This window comes from Dermacentor albipictus, chromosome 1 (genome assembly GCF_038994185.2).
Source record: "Dermacentor albipictus isolate Rhodes 1998 colony chromosome 1, USDA_Dalb.pri_finalv2, whole genome shotgun sequence".
Classification (NCBI taxonomy): domain Eukaryota; kingdom Metazoa; phylum Arthropoda; class Arachnida; order Ixodida; family Ixodidae; genus Dermacentor; species Dermacentor albipictus.
Window position 1 is genome coordinate 70,234,850 of NC_091821.1, and position 19,413 is coordinate 70,254,262.

Genomic DNA, 19,413 nt, shown 5'->3' on the forward strand with positions numbered 1-19,413 from the left:
ATGCCCAGCTAAAGATGTCTGTTAAACTGGTAGAAACTCAAGTGTCCGATATATATTATGCATGCTGCAAGGTGAGCGAACACATTACATGGAAGAGCGCCAGCCTCATTTCACCGAGTTCCTGATGCCTGTAACAGTCTCGCTTGCGACAAATTAGGCCCTCGCCTCTGTGCCTGTCATCAACGCAGCAACCATTAGATAGATAGATAGATAGATAGTACTAGATACTAGATAGTACTAGTACTAGTAGTACTAGTAGTACTAGTAGTAGTACTAGTACTAGTACTAGTAGTAGTAGTAGTAGTAGTAGTAATAGTACTAGTACTAGATAGTACTAGATAGTAAGCATGACATAAGCGCGGTAACTAACTTAGAGTTCGGTTGAGCACCCCCTACTTATTTCCTGGTGCGAGCTGGGTGGTATACGTTACTGAATGCTTTTGTCCTCGTTTTTTGCTTCTTTTACGCAAAACGTAATGTGCTGCTCGAGTGCGTATGTTACATGAACATTGTACATGTACTCGATATACAGATTCTATACTTATATAATTACTTTCGCGTGTTTCTTTTGTAAATGTCACACAATGTGTGTTACTCGCGACTACACAATATCTTCAGGGCGCTAGTTTTCAATTCGGTGAGTTCTTCTGTCATTATTTTAAGCATTTATTTCATTTATGACAGAGTCACCAGCCGCATACTTGCAAGCGCCATTAAATCTTTTCGTATCTATCTTCACAAAAAGAAATATATCACCCTGCGCCTACGTAAACACGTGCACGCGGGCCTAAACAAAAAATATCGGGGCTATATATAAACAAATTAGACAGGTTGTTCGAAGAATTGCAAGCCCAGTGAGTGACCATCACGTTGAACTACTTGGCATTCAAAAACGCATATTGAATCAGTTAAGCAATCATTCTGACGAGATAATGATCGATCGCTAGTTGACAAAAGTGAGACTTATAGGCCTCTCCATGTCAAAAATAACGGGTTTTTACCCCCTCCCCCCCCAACTCCTCACCTACTAGTGTTGCTCTGGAAATTGCGGCTAGTAGTGGCAGCAGATAATCGGTCACGCAAGTTTTTTGAACCGCCTTGAAATTATGACTGTATGCGAAGAATGAGCTGTGGGGCGGCAACATAAGGAAGTACGTTTATTTTCGGCAGATCACGTCGTAACATCAAAGATGGCTTTAAGGCAGGAAATTTGCCACAAACGGCCGGGATTTGAAAAGGCGGCATGTCGACGATTCGTCTGGTCACTCCTGCACAAGTAAAGGTGTCTCTTTCGTCTTTATGTTTTTTTCGCACAAATACATTAATGTACCTGATACTTTCGTGCGCAATGGAAAATAGGATCTGATTGAGCCCGTGAGGATCAATCAGCTCGTACGGTATAACTGTTGCTAAGAACATGTGTTTGCCAACCATTATATACAGCCGAGCTAGTATTAGCGAAAGCGGCCGGCCAATGTTGGAGACCTCTTGCTGGCCAAAGGTTTCGTGAACTCGGCCCGTGGAAACAATCCAGTGGCTGCGATTTGGTCAGTTTCAGCTACATCAAGTGTCCTATTCAGCACAGGAAAATAACTATCATCGTAAACGACAACATTTTCTATCCCTATCAATGTAATCAGAGTGTTAAGCCAGGATAACATTTACAGATTATCAATCAAATCAGCATCTCCGCAAAGAGAGAGAGAGAGAGAGAAAGGCAAAGGAAAGACAGGGAGGTTAACCCGAGATTATCTCCGGTTGGCTACCCTGTACTGGGGGAGGGGCAAGGGGATGCAATAGGTGAGAGAGAGAAGGATAAAAAAAAAGTAAAAGGAGAACCTAAACACACACACGCACGTACACACGAACTGTTTCTGTGGTCACTGCCGCGCAGCCCGCAAAGGCGTTCCTAGTCTTACGCAGTGTCACCTTACAATCCTACGTCCCACAGTGCATCTCCGCAAAGTAATCGACTCCCCCTACCTCTCATTGCCAGAAGAATGCTAGCGCTGCAGCAGAGATGTTTTCTCTTACTTGTCAGCATCAGGGCATTGAACTTGGTACTTGATCCTCGCACGAAGGCATCGTGTCGCAATTTTACGTACATGGTTCGCTCGCCGGCACGTGTTCTCATAAAGTAAGTGGAAGCGTGGGAAATCACGAAGCACGCACTGAACTTGATGCGTCAAATATCCAGCATGATGTTATATTTCGCAAGCGGAGCAGTGCTTCAGAAGATCTCTCCAATTAAACGCTGTTGCCTGCGGCAACGTCCAAAACCACCGGTAAGGAATGAATAAAGATTCCGCTCATAAAACACAATCTGATTAGTTTTCTTTTATTTCCTGTTGTTTTTACAGTTCTTTATAAGTTGTTCTACTTTTTTTTTTATCGCCGTGACTCATAGACTGCAAGCAACAATCACGCATCAATTTTATATTTGGAGTTTTGGTACTTTAGAAAGCATAGACGATCAGTTATTCAACTTTATCGTTATACCTGGTGTTCGAAATTAAGCTTGATGGTGTTCTTAAAATTAGGCACTGGGAGGCGCGCGAAGACCACCTGTGCAAATAGCTTATGTGGCCAGGGGGACACAATGCGAGATGATAATTATCGCTGTTAGCAGTCCATTTAACTAAAATTGAAGAATTTACCTTTTGTTGACTGCAGTAAGTGGGTATGTTTGTACTGAAACGTTAGAGGCAGTCGTGTTTCTACGCAGTACCAGTTGGAAGAATTCTTCTAGCGTGTCTCTGCTCCGAGATATCAGACTACAAATTCTAATTGTATTTCGCTTGATTACGCATGCAAGAGTGTGAGGATCGGCGCAAAGCTCCTCCCTGATGTGACGCGGCTGTTGTTTGTGGCGTTTAGTCTGACAACGGGGCGGAGGCATAGGCAAAGATTGTAACTGTTCCTCTTTTCGAGCTTAATTTTGAACACCCGGTAGAACGATAAAGTTGAATAACTGATCGTCTATGCTTTCTACAATACCAAAACTCCAAATATAACATTGATGCGTGATTTTTGCTTGCAGTCTGTTAGTCCCGGCGATAATGCAACCGCAGAACAACTTATGAAGAAGTTTAACAAAAACAAGGAAATAAAAAAAACTAATCAGACTTTGTTTTATGAGTGGAATCTTTATTCATTGCTTGCCGGTTGTTTTGGACGTTGCCGCAGGCAATAGCGTTTAATTAGAGAGATTTTCTGAAGCACTGCTCCCCTTGCGAAATATAACGCCATGCTGGACATTCGAGGCATCAAGTTCAATGTGTGCTTCGTGATGTCCCACGCTTCCACTTATTTTATGAGAACACGTGCCGGCACACGAACCACGTAGGTATATTAAGCCGCAATGCCTTTAAATGATGACACAATTATGACACAATTAAAATTTGGAGTCGGATATTTCGGAGCACAGACACGTTAGAAGAATTCTTCCAACTGATACTGTGGAGAAACACGACTGCCTCTAACTTTTCAATACAAACGTACCCACTTACTGCAGTCAACAAAAAGTTAATCATTCAATTTTAGTTAATTGGGCTGCTGACGGCCGTAATTATCATCTCTTTGTGTCCCCCTGGCCACGTAACTTATTTGCACAGGTTGTCTTCGCGTGCCTCCCAGTGCCTAACTTTAAGAAAACAATAAAGCTTAATTTTGAACGCCCTGTATTTATAGTAAGCTTATTCACCTTAACAGGCTGCCTTCATGGAAAGTGCACCGCAATGAACGACTGCTTTGAATGCATTTTCATGTCTTGCACCGCTGTTGTCCATATTTAGCCTCAGCTGCTGCGCAAAAGAAGATAGCAAACTTTTTTTTGATGAAAGGCACTACTAAATGAGCCGAAGTATTTTCTTTACCAGGCGGGGGAGAGAGCGGGGCTGCTCATAGGTCACGCCTTCAAGTTCAGCATTCGTGACGGTGATCCGCATCAAGAGCGGTGAAAATACGGCAGATCTCGTGTAGCATCAACGACACGCCGCACTCCAGGTCCTTGTGCTCCAACAACAAGGCAACTTTCCAGACGCCCTGTTTCGCGGATCTTGGGAGCAGCTACCGCAGCTATCACACAAGACTACAATTGAGCAGTTGACAAAAAATTATGACATAATATTTCATTGACTGCCTAGTTACATCGCCATCCATGTAAACGTGCGACCTAGTGGACGCAACCGTTCGATCTGCCCACGAGGGCGTGGGCAGATCGAATGCTTTCGAGAGCTGTTGCAGCGAAAACACCTTGCGCGGTCGGGCGTGACCTAACATTGCACCCGTAGAACGAATCTTTGTTTACGAACGCACGCCTTCGTTTTCTAAATTATAATTAATAGTTTCGTCCTACGTCCGGTGTCTCACGACATGACTGCACCCTTTTAGACGGGTTATGGCTGGGTGTAGCACTTTCAAATGCGCACTCCTTTTTCATTGTAATGACCAACCGGCCACCCTGGGATTTCTGCTGGTGCAGCGAAGAGCAGCGCTCTTATTTCACATTGGACGAACTGTACAAGCATCCGCTCACAAAAACCAAAATTCTTGGATATTAGCCTGCACGGACATCTCAGCGCGAGCCGCTATAAAGGCGCTGCTGCGTTAACTTGGCCTCACCAGACGTGGAGGAGCATTGTTGTGTCGCTTGCGAGACATTCGTGAGCACTTATTCTTTCCTAATCAAAACGGTGGGCACTGCTAATTTCAGACACATGTGCTTTGAAGAAACCTGAAGGACATGTTGCCCGAGTGCCCGGCCTTCGATGATCAAAGGTGAGATGAGATGGTGAGGTGAAGGTGAGATGATCAAAGCCGTCTGACGCCAGAGCTCTCAATGAATTATTTATACTAGGGATGTTCGAGCCGTGCAAACGAAGCAGCGGAGCGACGACGCGCCCGTGACTGGCCTGTACTCTGCGAACGGCTTCGTTATGCGGTCTGATTATCTTAAGTTTGCCGGCATTTTTAAAGATCGCCTGCAGCAGATAGCGTAATCGTTTACTTTTGGCTCGATTATCCGAAGAGGCGGACATTGCTAGCTTGAGAAATGAAAATGCAGATTCAAGTAATTAACATAAACACACTAATTATCTTCTTGATTAATTGCGTTACGGCACATATCAGAATTTGCGAATTGTAGCCGGAGAGCTCGCAAGACGCATACACTTGAAATTAATTTCCAGGATCAGACCAGTTTCGAAATATTATTTTTCAAAGTGTGGGACAAAATACATGGGCGTTGCAATACTTTTTGTGCTTCCATGCATAAAAGGTAATTTTCTTTAAAGAGTAAGTGGAACGACAGTGCATTTTTACAGAAAGTTTTATGTCGCAAATCTCCAAACTGGCGTCATTCTGGAGATTCATTCAAAATGAGTAGGCCTTGCAAGTTCATCAGCTACAATTCGTAAATTGTAGTGTCGTTCAGCGGAAATACGGGCGGGAAGAAACGGAGTGGACAGGACAGACGCTCACTTACAACTGAAGTCTCATGAAAGGTTTTCCAGGGAGCGGAGGGCAGCACATGGGCAGTCAAAAGCTGATACAAAGCTCAAGCATAATCACATGCAATAAGTACTAACGCCCAAGGAGATATCTTTCTTTATCCGTCAAGGCAACTGACGGAACACTGACACACGTGACAGAGTGTGCGTATATCTGGCCAGCCTCAATAATTTCATGCTTCATGAAAGCATCGCTTCAGATATAGATGTCGACATGTGCAAAAGCCTTGACTGGCTCGTTGCAATGACTCATACCCGAAAAAAAGTGCCGTCTAGTCGAGTGGTCGAAAAAATATCAAGTCAAGTGATTTAAAAATTTGATGAGTAGTACATAAAATATCATCGTTAGTGATGGCCCCTACCCGAAAAGAAAATACTAATCTGGAATGGCTCATATCCCAAGCAAGCGAAGATGCAATGGCTGAATATGAATGAAGACACTACAGAAAAAAAGATCGAAGGCAGGAAAGAATGGAAACATCAACATCAGGATTGGCTCATACGCCCGTAAGTAAGCAAAGATGCAATGGATGAATGTGAAAAAAGAAACCAAAGAAAGGAGGAACGAAATAAAGAAAGAGTGAAATAAACAACGAAAAAAGACAGAAAGAACGAAAGAAAGAACGAAGTAACCTTTACATATTGCATTAGTTGCTCGCATTCGTCGCTGAGGAGAGTAACCTACAGTGCAATACATTTACTTCGCACTGCAGCTCGTTGTTTCTTACGAGAAGTCTGACCGCTCCGATCAGACAACTTAATGCATTACCACGTGTGCAGCAGGTTTTTGCCTTCACGTGTTATAGGAGTGTAACATGCTGCAGTTTTTTTTTTTCCTTTCATTCTTTTGAGCACCGAGAAAGTAAGCTATTTTCACTATCTACATCTGTCCAAACGCAAGGCAAAATCGGGAACTATTCAAACGCAGCAATATGCCCATGTTACGTTAATTTCTCTCTTTACCCACCTGTAACTTTCTCTCATGTCAAAGAGGTTACTAACTTGTCCGGCCAGCCTGGGAGAACGCTGTATGCATTCGTATGGAAATGACCACTTGGATTAAGTTTGGCGTCACTCCCGCAGTCTGTCGATAATTAAAATATCACTTCACTATAGTGTACTATAACGCGCAGCAGCGCTCTCTCCACGGCATTTTCTCTGCTGTACTGGTGTTACAGAGATAGCTAATAGGAAGCCACTCAGAGAGATTTTCTTTTCCACTCCCTTTGTGCCTGTAGCAGTAACTGGAACTACTGTGGCACTAAAAGCAGCACAGAAACATAGTCATTTTCTTTACTTCATAAGCCGGGCTTCCGTATATTGCACAGTAAGTTCAATTTACGTGGGTGTAAAAAAAAAATGAAGAGAAGAACAAAAGAGGGGGGAGTGGCAGGAGTTAAGCAGAGCGGTAAGACACAGGTACGCGCCTTACCATGCCACAAATATATTTAGCTGAGCCCTCTGAAAGGGTGAATTTCGTTACGTTGACTGGCTATGTTCTTTTACTTTTCTTCTTATTGTTGTTGTTCCTTTCTTTATGCGTCCCCAACAAGACAGCAATGAAAGATGTACTAAAATGTTTTCAGTGGTTGTGCTAAAAGCAATTATTGGGCTCTTTGTAACACGTTTCTCTTATCTGCGTGACTGCCACTTTCCGCGCTTCTCATTCGGTTCATTGCTAAATGAAATATACATTCTTCTACATTTTTTTGTTGTTTGATGTGTAGGAAAACATATGGGCAGATCTCCTTACGCATCGGCACCGCATGTTAGGTTTTCTGAGAGGTCTATAAGGTAAGGCAAGAATCTTCTATAATCTTCAAGCTTCAATACAGGGTGGTTTAGGTAACAAAAGATACTGCTATAGTTTTCTTGTGTACCTATTTTAAATATTGGAAGCCAAATGACAAAGTATTAAACTTTAAAACAAAAGGCAGTCTGCGCGTGCCCTAATCGTTTCATCCCATCTTTTTTTTATTGCACGTGGTTTTGTTTGTTTGTCTTTTTTTTTTCAACAAATTCGGCCTGCAAGCACGCCATACAAGCCGCGTGTTCGCGTGGTGAGAGTGAGTGCAATAACTTTCGCTGAAAAAAGGGAGTACATTTCTTGTACGAAACGCTGACGGAAGCACATCAAGCCGTTTTACGTATGACCTTAGTTAGTGTGTTTTAAGTTAGTACCTACAGTAACTATTTTGTTGTGCCCATGACCAGGGGTTTCTTTATATTAAAATGCGTAGGCATTTATGTACTTACCCAATGAGAAAATTGCCTGTCCGTCCCGTAAGACGATCCTTTTTCAATATAGCGCTCGTAGCAGCGAACGAATCCACCTTCGTGCTGCCTCTCGTTTCAACGCGAGTTACACACCGAGAACGAATAGCACGTGCATGCGGGTGTCAGCACTCGCCGCACCGAGCCCTCATCGCAGATCACTTTCAAAATGGGAGCCCGCGCATCTCTTTCCAACGCAAACTCGGCGGCGAGAGCACAAAGCACACGAGGCTGTCAGCAGTCGGTGCTCTCTGTCGCCATCGCAGGTCGCTTTCAATATACGGGCATCGCCGCCACGCCAGATGCTGCCGACGCCGGAGTGGGGTTGATCACGGTTTAGTACCATGGATAAGGTACTAAAGAGCGATAACGGCTTTTAATGATCTGAACGTCGTCAGCGCACCTGGCGTCGCCATCTGCAGTAGTTTGCCTGCGTCGTCAATTCACCTTGCGACGTCGTCGGCAGCAGTTCGTGTCGCCGCAGCGCTGTCACTTGTACTGGTGGGATCAAGTTTCGTAACATTGATAATGACACCGGGCTGTGTTGAGATGAGCAAGTGGCACAATGCTTACGCATACTCGGAGAACTCCCAGATGAGTTTCTGCGTAAATTTTTTCATCAGTGATACGTGTCCACGAACGCACTTGACCCCACGGCAACATTAACTACACAGAAATGAAGACCGATTAAATTGGCGAACGGTAAGCTGGCGCTGGCATCTTCGAAGCGCATTAGCGGACGTATTCGCAAAGATTTTCGTGCGAAAGAACTGTTTCTAAATTGCGGAGTTGCATTTGCAAGTAAAAACACAATCACCATCGCAATTTTCCGCTCGCTCATGTTGCCTCATGAATGCGGACCCTGAAGCTTGGCTGAAGAGCAGGTGAGTAAAGGATATACTAAAACTGATTTATCTCTCTTTCAGAGAAATTTATTCAGGACACGAAAATGAAGCACAATTTCTAAGAAAAAGTGCGTTTATCGCACATGCACAAATACAACTCCATGAATGTGCACATTCCTTTATTACAGTTTCGCTCGAAGGCCGAAGTAATGGCCGCGATAACACGCACGCAAGGCCTGTGCTGCTGCGCAGTGGAAACGACACCCCGGAGGCTACCAGGCGTCACGGGTATATCCGACCTAACGGTGGGTGCGTATGTGGCGAAACTAAGTCGTTAGAGTGGCTAGAGCTCCAGCAGCATCGCGCGCGTGATACACATGTTCAAAGGTGAGCAAACGGGCGGGAACGGATGTATGGATGTCTCCTAAGAGCGTCCCATTCGAAACGGGGTTGATGGCTGGCGCCAGCAAGCTCTATTTTTTCTACTTTTGTCGCGTGAGCCGTCGCGACACGACCGCGCGGTGACGGTTGTCGGGGATCCCCGTTGAAAAAGCGCCAGAAGCGCGCCATGAAGGCCGTCGCCAGAAAACGCCGACCGAGTTCGTGAAGAACACTCTCCCTCGCACTGTCACCTTTACTACCCCTATATGTGTCCAGGTCGTCGGTCATATTTCTTATGCAATTACTCACTCAGAAAACAAATTATGCCTAAACATCCTCATCGCAGTTAATGCAGGTGATCACACGCACAGTTCTTTTAACAACGCAAACTTTTATAACATTGTTGTTTCTACTTTCCTAACCATTAGGTTGGCACAAAATGGCAAAGTGTCGCTATCTCGCATATTTCCGTCAGTCCATTGTGTGACGTATCGGCATGGAACAAATTTTTGATAGAGCCCGACATAAAACACTTTAGAGTTCAAAGATTGTGCTTTGCTCTGATCGGATAAAGGCGAAGGCAAGTTGAGAAAGGGTGGAAAGCTCCATTGGTATTAATACTGGGTACAATCTAGGTACGTATCTTCGCTGTTTCACTCATCCAACCTATCTCGATATCGGCTTTGCTATCCACCTCGACTGTTCTCTTCATCTTTGGTTTCTTTCTTTCTTGCTTGCTTGCTTTTCGTTCTTTTTCTTTTCGTTTTCATTTTCTTTTTTTGTGCTTGAAGGGAAGACCACGACGCCTAGAATGCATGCAAGAATTCGAAGGCACTGGCACTGACAAGTACATTAAGACATCCCTGCCTGCGAAGGGGACCTCGCTATTAAATTCAACCCAACTGCAACTCCGCCCGTAACTTTACAACTTGTCAAATTATGTTTCTCCTTTTATAACATGCTTATGTTATTTTGCTATATGATTGCATTAACATCTTGTTCAACTAGCAGCACCAATAGGCTCCCGCTTTGTTCAACGTGTCAAAATTGTAGTACAGTCAGTACAGTGCTAAGTGCCACCGTGTTACAGTGCTCGCGTGTCAGGGTATTAAAGGCAGTGAAACTGCCGCGGGCGAGAGTTTTTTCTAAAAATAAACCAATTTTTTTTATTATTTTGATGGGATGATCCACGTATACCGTGGCCAATTACGTTGTACAAAATGCCAGATAGTGAAAAAAATATAGTTGTTTGTCGCTTCCGAGTGCACCGACAAATACAAAGCACATTTATGGAAACAAGCAAATAACCACAAAACCATTTAACGTTGGCACCTACGCCATGTACCGCAGCAAATGTATCATCTATATTCCTTAGCTTCGGGGTCTTGCATGTATACAACTAACGACAAAAAAATGTAGCTCATTTAGCACGATATAAAAAAAAATGGCTATTGTTCAAGAATAGGTGAGCCCTGTCCATTGGAAGAAGCATTAATGAATCCAGATAATTTGGAGGACAGGGACAGGACTAGTTCTATAAATGGCTTCATATAACTTACTTCAACGAATTGGCGATTAAACTTGCGATTGATCTCAGCTTCTTGGCATATAATCCTTTCTTCAACATTATGAGTGCTGCTGGCTCTCGGTGTGGCAATGCAAGCACGCTAGAAGTTTTAACCACCGTGAATGATTGACGGGACAGCAAATTATCTTGTGGTGAGCCATTCTTCGGTTTCCGGGAGCATGTTTTTTTTTTGCCATTGCGCCTTCAACATATTTTTCTCGGCTTCCATTCGACATCATTTTGTTCATTCTCTTCTTTTATTGCTCGTCTGTTTTCTCTCTCTTTTTCGTTCTCTCACGTTCATTGACTTCGGACAAAATAGAAGCTCCTGTCAACCTTTCAACAACTACGTTCCATTGTATCTTGATCCTTTTTTTTTAACGCCTCCAGTTAATTAAAATTGCAGTCTCGGCTATAAACGTGTCCTGCGCCTTTCGTAAGGGCGAAGCTCGTGGGATCCTGGGGCCCTAAAGCGGAACTTACCCGTAAATGTTCGTGACAGCGATGTGCTTCGACTTAAGTGGCGGTTCCCGTCTCTTGCTCAAGTGAATACACACGAACAGGATTATAAGTTTGCTTACACTGACGCATAGAGGAATAAGGATACTTCCCTGTGCAAATTAATTGGACCTGGATCTCTGTAGCCATAAAAATAAAATAGAAGAGGGAGGCGTGATGGGAAAAATAGACGCTTATACACCCATTTGCAGCCCCAAGAAGGCGAAAGTTAGCATGACTTATTTTACACACAAAAAAAATGAGCCGACATGACGGCGATCAGCACACTACGACAAAAAAGGACAGAAGAAACAAAACCGAAACAAGGAGTCGTTTCCTTCGTGGTTCCTCTGTCATTTCTTCGCGTAGTGTGCTGATCGCCATCATGATTGAACTGTTCGAACAACTCACCAAAATCACCACCCTGTTAAAGCCGCAGCCGGTAACGACTGAGTAAAACATATATATATATATATATATATATATATATATATATATATATATATATATATATATATATATATATATATATATATATATATATATATATATATATATATATATATATATATATATGTGTATATATATATATATATTGGCAAATCCTACAGAGATTGTAAAAAAAGTGTTGTAAACCATAAATATGTCGTTCGAACTAGCGGAATGGCCATTGCGGCCGATATTCATGGATACACTCTTAACGAAGCCTTTTCTTTTGCTTTTTGTATTTCGGATTAAACATACAGATTCTAACTACTTGATGTGCCAGGCAGAAAAGCCCACAGCAGCGTGCGAGCTCAAACCAAAGAGAGCTCAGACAGCACGAAGTAAAATTAGATGCAGCGATTGGATTACGTGCCCAAGTACAATACGTATGAGCAAGCGATGCACCGGAAGAAGCGCAGCTAAACGAGAAATGCACGCCTCTCTATACGAAGGAGAGTAAATGTCATAGGGATTTACTCAAACGTTGTCGGGCCATCTACAATAAACAACAAAACATCGTATCAATACGGCAGACGCAGCAACAGAATGCGACGGTCAGCAGTTCCCAGTGGCATCCAACAATTGGCTTCCAATGTACGGGGCTTTCATAATATTTTTGTTTTGTTTCGCACTCATCCGATAAGCATGCGCCAGGCCGGCCTCTCGATCAACTCTACCATATTATTATGCACTCTATCCTTACCCTTCTAGACGAATCACGTTATGTAGCTCTGGCAGGTTTTACAAAGCGACTCCTATCTACCTAAAGGGTTCGAAATAAAATGTTAGCAATGCTGGCCCACCAATGGAAAACAGCTTTTATGAAGAAAAAAGCTTTACTGACTAGGCCTCTTAGGCGTTACTTATAAAGCAGTAAGTACGCTACAGCAAATCCAACCACGCATTTATGAAAAATTAAAAATTCAGAGCCCGTCTCCCCCTTCTCCCCGCCCCACAAAAAGAAAAATTTACGCTGGTAACAGGAGATTCCGCCCCATCTTGAGTTCGGATGTATAATTAGCGAAGGCGGCCAGTCAGTGGGACACAACTTTAAAAACGAAGAGGCGCGATTTTAGCCAGAAATCTGGGCCCGCGTTCAGAAAAAGTTAGTGCGCGAGATTTTTTTTTTTTTTTGTCAAAGCAAAGTTCAGCAAATCCTTATGCTGGACATGCAATTAGCGAAGGAGGCCGGCCAACGACCAAACGTTCTTACGAAAGAAAAGCATCGTCAATTCGGCCCCTGTTGTGTAATCCGCCTACCTAAAAGGAATGAAATGTTTATAGCGTGGGTCAATTAAGCTAGAAGAAAGCAGCAGAGGACAGATTAATTAATCCTATGTCGGAATGCACAGAAGCTTAAAATGAGATGCAACTCATGGCCTAAGTTCCAGAGAGATGCATGTCATGAATACAGCAATACGACGAGCGGCCAATGCTGCATCACAATAAAAGGCGTTTCGCATAGTGAACCCGGTCAGGCGAGTGTCAGAGTTTCCCATCGAGGCTGCGCCACAGGCCAATGGACCTCAATGAGCTTCTCTTGTACCCTTTTGTATAGTGCGTTTCAGACGGCGCGTCGTGGACTTCGTCAGGCGAGCCAATTACCAGGTGAAAGGGTACCTGGAAATGGAGTCCATTATTCTGGTGGAGCCAAGTAAATTGCTCACCCCGACGGTGCCACTATTGAACACTTTTTCTAGAGCAGCACCGACCAACGGTACAATGTAATAGCTTTCTCTAGATGGTCGCCACCTTCCGGCAACTGAGTGGCCCGAGTAGCTTCGCGGTACAATGCCTGTCACAAGGTCGAACTGGAAAAACATTGGAGTAGTTAATGACGTCACGAGTCAGGTGAGTTTACAAAACAAGTGCGTCTCAGCAGTCCTCTGCGGAGCAAGAAGACACCTTACTAGCGCAGTTGGTCCCCCGTTCTCGAGTGAGAAAATCGAAGTTCAAGATTTTTAAAGATAAAATGGGAAATACCTTTGTGCTCATCTGGCATTAAAAAAAAATTGTTGCACATCGTTGTCTGTGCTAGCATATTCGCTGGTAATGAGGCTGTTGCATATTCAAGGATACTAAATTCAAAGGTGATTGTACATTGTGGGTGAGAAACTACGATTACTCAGTGAAAGCGTACATTAATAGCATGCGAGGTATACATATCATACTCCCGGTTGCCGATATCCGTGCTATTTCCTGTTTTGCGCAGGGCACGACCCAGATGTGATTAACAAAAGACAGAGAAAGCACGGCAAATGGAAAAGATATAGATGCAAAGAACCTATACAAAATACAAGCAAGTCCTTTAGGCAGTGCTTTCGTTGATTGTGTGCTAGCACCTATATTAGAAGAGTGAGGTCAGACTCTTAAATACTAAAGGGTGTGAAACGCCTTACTCCATGGGGTGTTGACATCTCGGTGATCACTACCTAGATTCTCTGAGGATTCTTATGCACAATTCTTCAGATGCTTGCCCTGGAATTTCTTCGTGACTTCTAGTGCTCTCGAAAAAAATATTGCGGTATCCCGCTAACGAACAAAAAAACAATTCGTTTCTCTGTTAAATAACTGAAAACAAAACATGAAGCATTGGTGGAACTGTTATAATGGCTGCTTCATTTGCTTACCAACTTCGCGTCTTCACAAAGAAAGTAACTTCAATTTGTAAATTCAGTAGCAACCCACCAAATTGCAACCAACCTCCCTATTAACAGTTTAAAGAAGCACTCTTGGCACTTTTGGTTATGCGTTGTTTTCTGTCAACGATATTTCAGAGTCCAACACCCTTCATTACGTTAAAGAAAATAAAAATAAATAATTCACTTTATCCTGAACATCGAAATCAATGACTTCATTGACTTAAACAGTAGATGTGCCTGGGCTCAGGGAATTAAACAAGTTTGTTATGTGAAAGGCAAGATGTTCATCCCCCCGACAGTACCACGAAGTTACAAGGAAAGCATTCCTTGCCTTTTCATCTTCATTACTCTTTTTTTACTGTCGGGTGGATGACATTTTTTCCTTTCATGAATGTTTTTGCCGCTTGTGGATTTACGTAGAATTCACTTGCCATATTCCGAAAGTTATTTATATAATTAGTATATTATGCTCATCTATAAAGTTACGCGCCTGTTGAGCTTTTGCAGCTACTTAGGCTTCATCAGTGATCAAAAGTGAAGCCGCAGTTACGTGAACCTATCGGAGCATAATTAGCAGGGAAGCGCGAATACTGATCTCTGAGGTTGAATCGAACATCGCCAGAAGTGAGACGAACCGAATATCGAACAGTTTTCGAATAGTTTTTGAATAATGAACAGCAGATTTCACAATTACTATAGAATGATGATAACATTAAGAATACCAGGACGTGAGCAAGTTCGTGTCATTCCACAGTGTATTGTGAAGCGTTGTTCGTTAAAAGCTCCAATAGAAAATTAGGAGGAAACAAGTAGTTTCTTCGCGTGCACAAAACTCTCTAGAGAGTGTGAATGACTGCTGCATAGCCTGTAATGTATGGCTGTCTAAGCGACGTAGCCTGTTCCAGTACACAAATTCTCATGCTTTCTGTCAATACTATGCCCGTGGGGGTGAAAATTTACCATGCGTTTGCTTTAGTGTTATGTTTAGTTGAGTGCAGTTGACGCTTTCAAACATTCAAAAAACATCGTCAAAATATTCGCATTTATGAATAATCCCTATTCGATTCGAACACCTCCCGGGCCCCTCGGCAACCCCTTTCTTCTCGTTCATTACATAACGAGGGTCTCGAATCCGGCAACATTGATGCCTTCAGATAGCCCGTGTGGGTTTATTGACCAGTTGCCTTCACTCAAAACGATCACGTACTCGTGACACCTGCGGCAGAAAGGATGTTTCACATCAGCCGCCAAGGTTTGTGAGTGGTGGTGCTGGCTAACACTCCCAGAGTTGGGTCTTGTAGTAACACATAAATACCCCAGAAAGTGGATGGGAACAAGGCGCCATGGTAGTTCAATTGGTAGAGAATCGCACGCGTAATATGAAGACATGGGATCGTTGCCCACCTGCAGCAAGTTCTTATTTCATGCACTTTCATTTACAATAAGTTATCATTTCTTTAATTCAATTATTAAGTACACGTGATTTCCCCTGTGCTGTCCTTGGTGTCTTTGTTTGTTGGCTTCTTATGATATGATTAGTGAAAATCGGGCCCCTCGGTTAACCCCCTATCTTCTTATTCCTTACAGGGCTTGCCATCTGAACCATGGACAGATAGTTCTTATTGACACGTAATAATTTGAATAAACTCATGCGCCATATTTCAGACAATCATCTCGTTAGTTACACTGCTTGATTATTCATTCGTGTTCACGCGCTTACACTGCGATACTTTATAAGAAAAAGCATTATTAGCTGACTAATTAGAACTCCAGAACTAGGAATACTTTTCAGCGCGATTGCAACGTAAAATAACGGTATAGGTTTGAAGTTCATGGTTAATTTCGACGTATTCTTTAGTTACTTGGTTTACTGCTAGAATTTACTATATGACAGCACGCGCAAAGTGCCTCAGTGTTTCATTGCGGTCCTTCTAGTCATCAGTTGTCCATACCACCTACGGCTATACCGACTCGAGTGACCAGATGGCACCTTACCAGAGAGTACAACGATAGCGGATGTCAAGTATCGTGCTTTATAGCTTGACAAATGTCTGAAGCCACGGGACTCGTGCGCTGGCTCCTATAGCCTACAGCGGCGCCTATAACCTAAAGATATTCTTTAGAGAAAGAGAGCGACAGCCACTTACGTCCAAACAAGTGCCCGACAAGTGTGACAGGCAGGCAGAAAACGATGACCATGAGGTCGGCCACGGCCAAGTTGACGAGCAGCGCGTGGAAGGCCGAGTTCTTCATGGACGCGTTGCGGCTCACCACGCGCAGCACGCAGCAGTTGCCCACGACGCCGATCACGAACACGGCCGTGTACGCCACGCAGTAGCCCACCACCCAGGGCGCCGAGTGGCGGAGGAAGCAGGCGTCCACCCACTCGCCGGCCGACATCTCGGCCTCCGCGAGGTCGCCCTTGGCCGCAGCGGTCGACGGCGGTGCCTGGGGCGCCGCAGCGGTGGCCAGCATTGCGAGGCCCGTCCCGTTAGGTCCCGCTGCCAGTAGCGAGGGTCCGCTCAGCGCGGGCACCAGCGTCGACAGAGTCCAGTGGTAGAGGCCGTAGCAGTGGAACGTCACGTTCGCTTGCCGCATTCGAGAGGACGCGCGCGCTCTCGACTAGGCGGGCGCCCCCTGGTTCTCGATGCCGGTCACCGAACTCCTCGAGAGCTCTTCTGCTGGAAAGCCGCTGCAAGAAAACGGGAAGATCCGTTTCTTTTTTTCTTTTTTTTTACGTTCAAGAGCAGACACAGCATTCACCCGCCTGGAAAAGTAATTTACTTTTCGTGCAAGTAAACCAGGAAGGAAGCTTACAGCGGCTAATGAAATTGTTGGACAAGGCGTTTGCTTTCTTCTATAGAAAAATGTGACGTAAATTGGGACTCGAGGTACGCGCGTAAGACGCTTCGAATGAGATAAATGGACACACTCCAAAGCAATGGCGCTAATTGCTCGCCCTCACGCCCATGTGCCGTCATTCTGACAACCTGAAAAAAAAAAAATACTGATACATCCGCCTCTCAACATAGGGCTGTTTTTCACTCGTTGATGCCAAGAACCACAGAAAAACATACGGGAGCCATGCGGGGAGGGGTCTAACGCATGATGTAGGCAATTTGTTTCCTTGTTTTTTGTTATTTTACTATCATAGCACTGTAGTTTCTAACGATTCTTCTGAATTTCTATACCTTTCGGTCTTCGTCATTGTCTTGCACGCCGCCGTTATAAGCATGTAGAAGTACCCACTATAGAGCTAAGCTCCTGAATGCACAAACTTTTACGTATACGCGAAACTATGTGTTCCGGGTTTGCGGCGCACAACCCACGCTGAGATCCCATGTTTGCTTGCGCTAACCTTCCACGTACGTGAAACTAAACCTGTTTGCTACCACATTCCCTGCAGTCATTGCTGATGTCAGTTTTATAGCCGTAGCACTAAAGGCACCCTTTGCGCAAGATCTTGTGGTTTCGTATAGTCGACGCATTTTAGGTACTAGACTACCACAGTTTACGCTTCAATGAATTGTTTGATAGCCAAACAAGCTGTTTCATTTGTTTTCTCGAGCATCAATCAATGGTCCGGTGGCATGCGCTTTGCCAAACTTTGTTTACGTAACACCGTTATTTGCATAGCATTTTCCATGGATGCTTATATATTCCTGCTACGATGTGTGCGGTTCCATAAAAAAAGAAGTTTGGCAGTAAGTGCAACCACGTCCTAAATTTATTATTGGCTGACATAGATCTAATAAATACAGTCATGTACCCTTCAGGTCATCTCTTCAGTAAAACTTAGTTTGAATATCGCTTATTTTTACGTTGTTTCTGGCATTCAAGACACACATAAAGGCTCCGGAAAGCTTCGCATTCTAGTGAAACAGCAGTACAGAACTCGCAAACCGAGTTTGCTCTGTTGGTTTGTCTTTTTAGCTATGCTGTCAGTATTAAAATAAATTCAATTTCGGCGTGAAAAGCATGGTTAGATTATGAGTCACGCTGCAGTGGGGGACTCCAATTTTTTTTTCCTTTTTTCATCCTGAGGTTCCTTACAGTGCACCTAAATCTAAGCACCCGAGCGTTCTTGCATACCGCCTCCCTCTCAAAATGGGGCCGCAGCGGCCGGCATCGATCCCGTGACTTCAGCAGCGCGACACCACAGCCACTAAGCGACCGCGGCGCGCATGCGGTCATCATCGCGTCGTCCTTGTCGGGCCGACTCCTCATTCTGAAGTAAAGACCGAAAAGAAACGTTGCCCAGCATCGCCACTGGGGATTGAACTCACGCCGTCCCTTACAAAAGTTGTTACAGGAGGTCTGTTACATTTCCGTTTACATCTGCACAGTATGCTTTCTGTTTTGATGCAACTCGATATTATGCATAACTTTTACAACGAATGGCGACAATGTGCCGATGGGAGGCGCACTCACCAAATACCGTGGTGCCGCGCAAATTCTGCGAATGGTAACTTGGGCGACGTCTCATGCGGCGCGCAGGCTCTGAAAGCCGGGAGGTCCGCGCATGATGGATGCTGGGGCACGCAGTAGGCAGCGTTGTAACAGAGTTGTAACAGCGTTATAACGCGTTGTAGTGCCGTTGGGTGCGCAGCGAAGAAAAACTTATTCAAGAAGTTGCGAATTTAGAGTAAAAAACCAGAAAGCGATGTAGTCACCTCACGTGCACGTGCCATGTGGCACCTGCTGGCATCATCACTATTAACAGGAACACCAGGGAGGTGGCAGTGCCCGCTGTGAGAACCTGCTGCCGTCCCAGTAAATGAGCTTGGAAAGGGAAAAATCACCTGATTTTTCGCAACCTGGAGCGCCGATTATGCGTTCCGGTCCTATAACTGACATTTTAGCTGCGGCTCTGTGTTTCAGCAGTGACATTTGCTGTGCTATAGAAATTTGATTTCTCGCGATACGTGTAGCACTTTAGTCTGTACGTTTTATTATCAGCGCTCTCACCATCTCTCAAATTCTTTACATATCCTTATTTCATGCAGTTGCTTCCCCGCTTGAATAACTGTTCGTTTCTTACTTCTGATTTTGCCAGGCTCACTCCTATACAACGCATTCCATTTTATTAATCAACACTCAATGCACATTTTATATGGTGTACGTATTTCTTATTCTGCTACTCCTACCACCTGATTGTTTGCTTATCTTTCTAGTGAACGTACACATTGTTGTATGAACAGCGACGATGA

At 44.1% G+C, this 19,413-nt stretch overlaps 1 protein-coding gene across 1 annotated transcript in view; it reads right to left on the minus strand.

The window, feature by feature from the left end:
* Positions 1 to 16,837, minus strand: part of LOC135906723 (neuropeptide SIFamide receptor-like) — a 111,118-nt gene extending 94,281 nt beyond the window's left edge. The window contains exon 1 of the mRNA XM_065438309.1: positions 16,351 to 16,837. Within this exon, the coding sequence (XP_065294381.1) occupies positions 16,351 to 16,801 (451 nt within the window). The 5' untranslated portion in view covers positions 16,802 to 16,837. The remainder of the gene's footprint in view (positions 1 to 16,350) is intronic.
* Between the last annotated feature and the right edge of the window lie 2,576 nt (positions 16,838 to 19,413).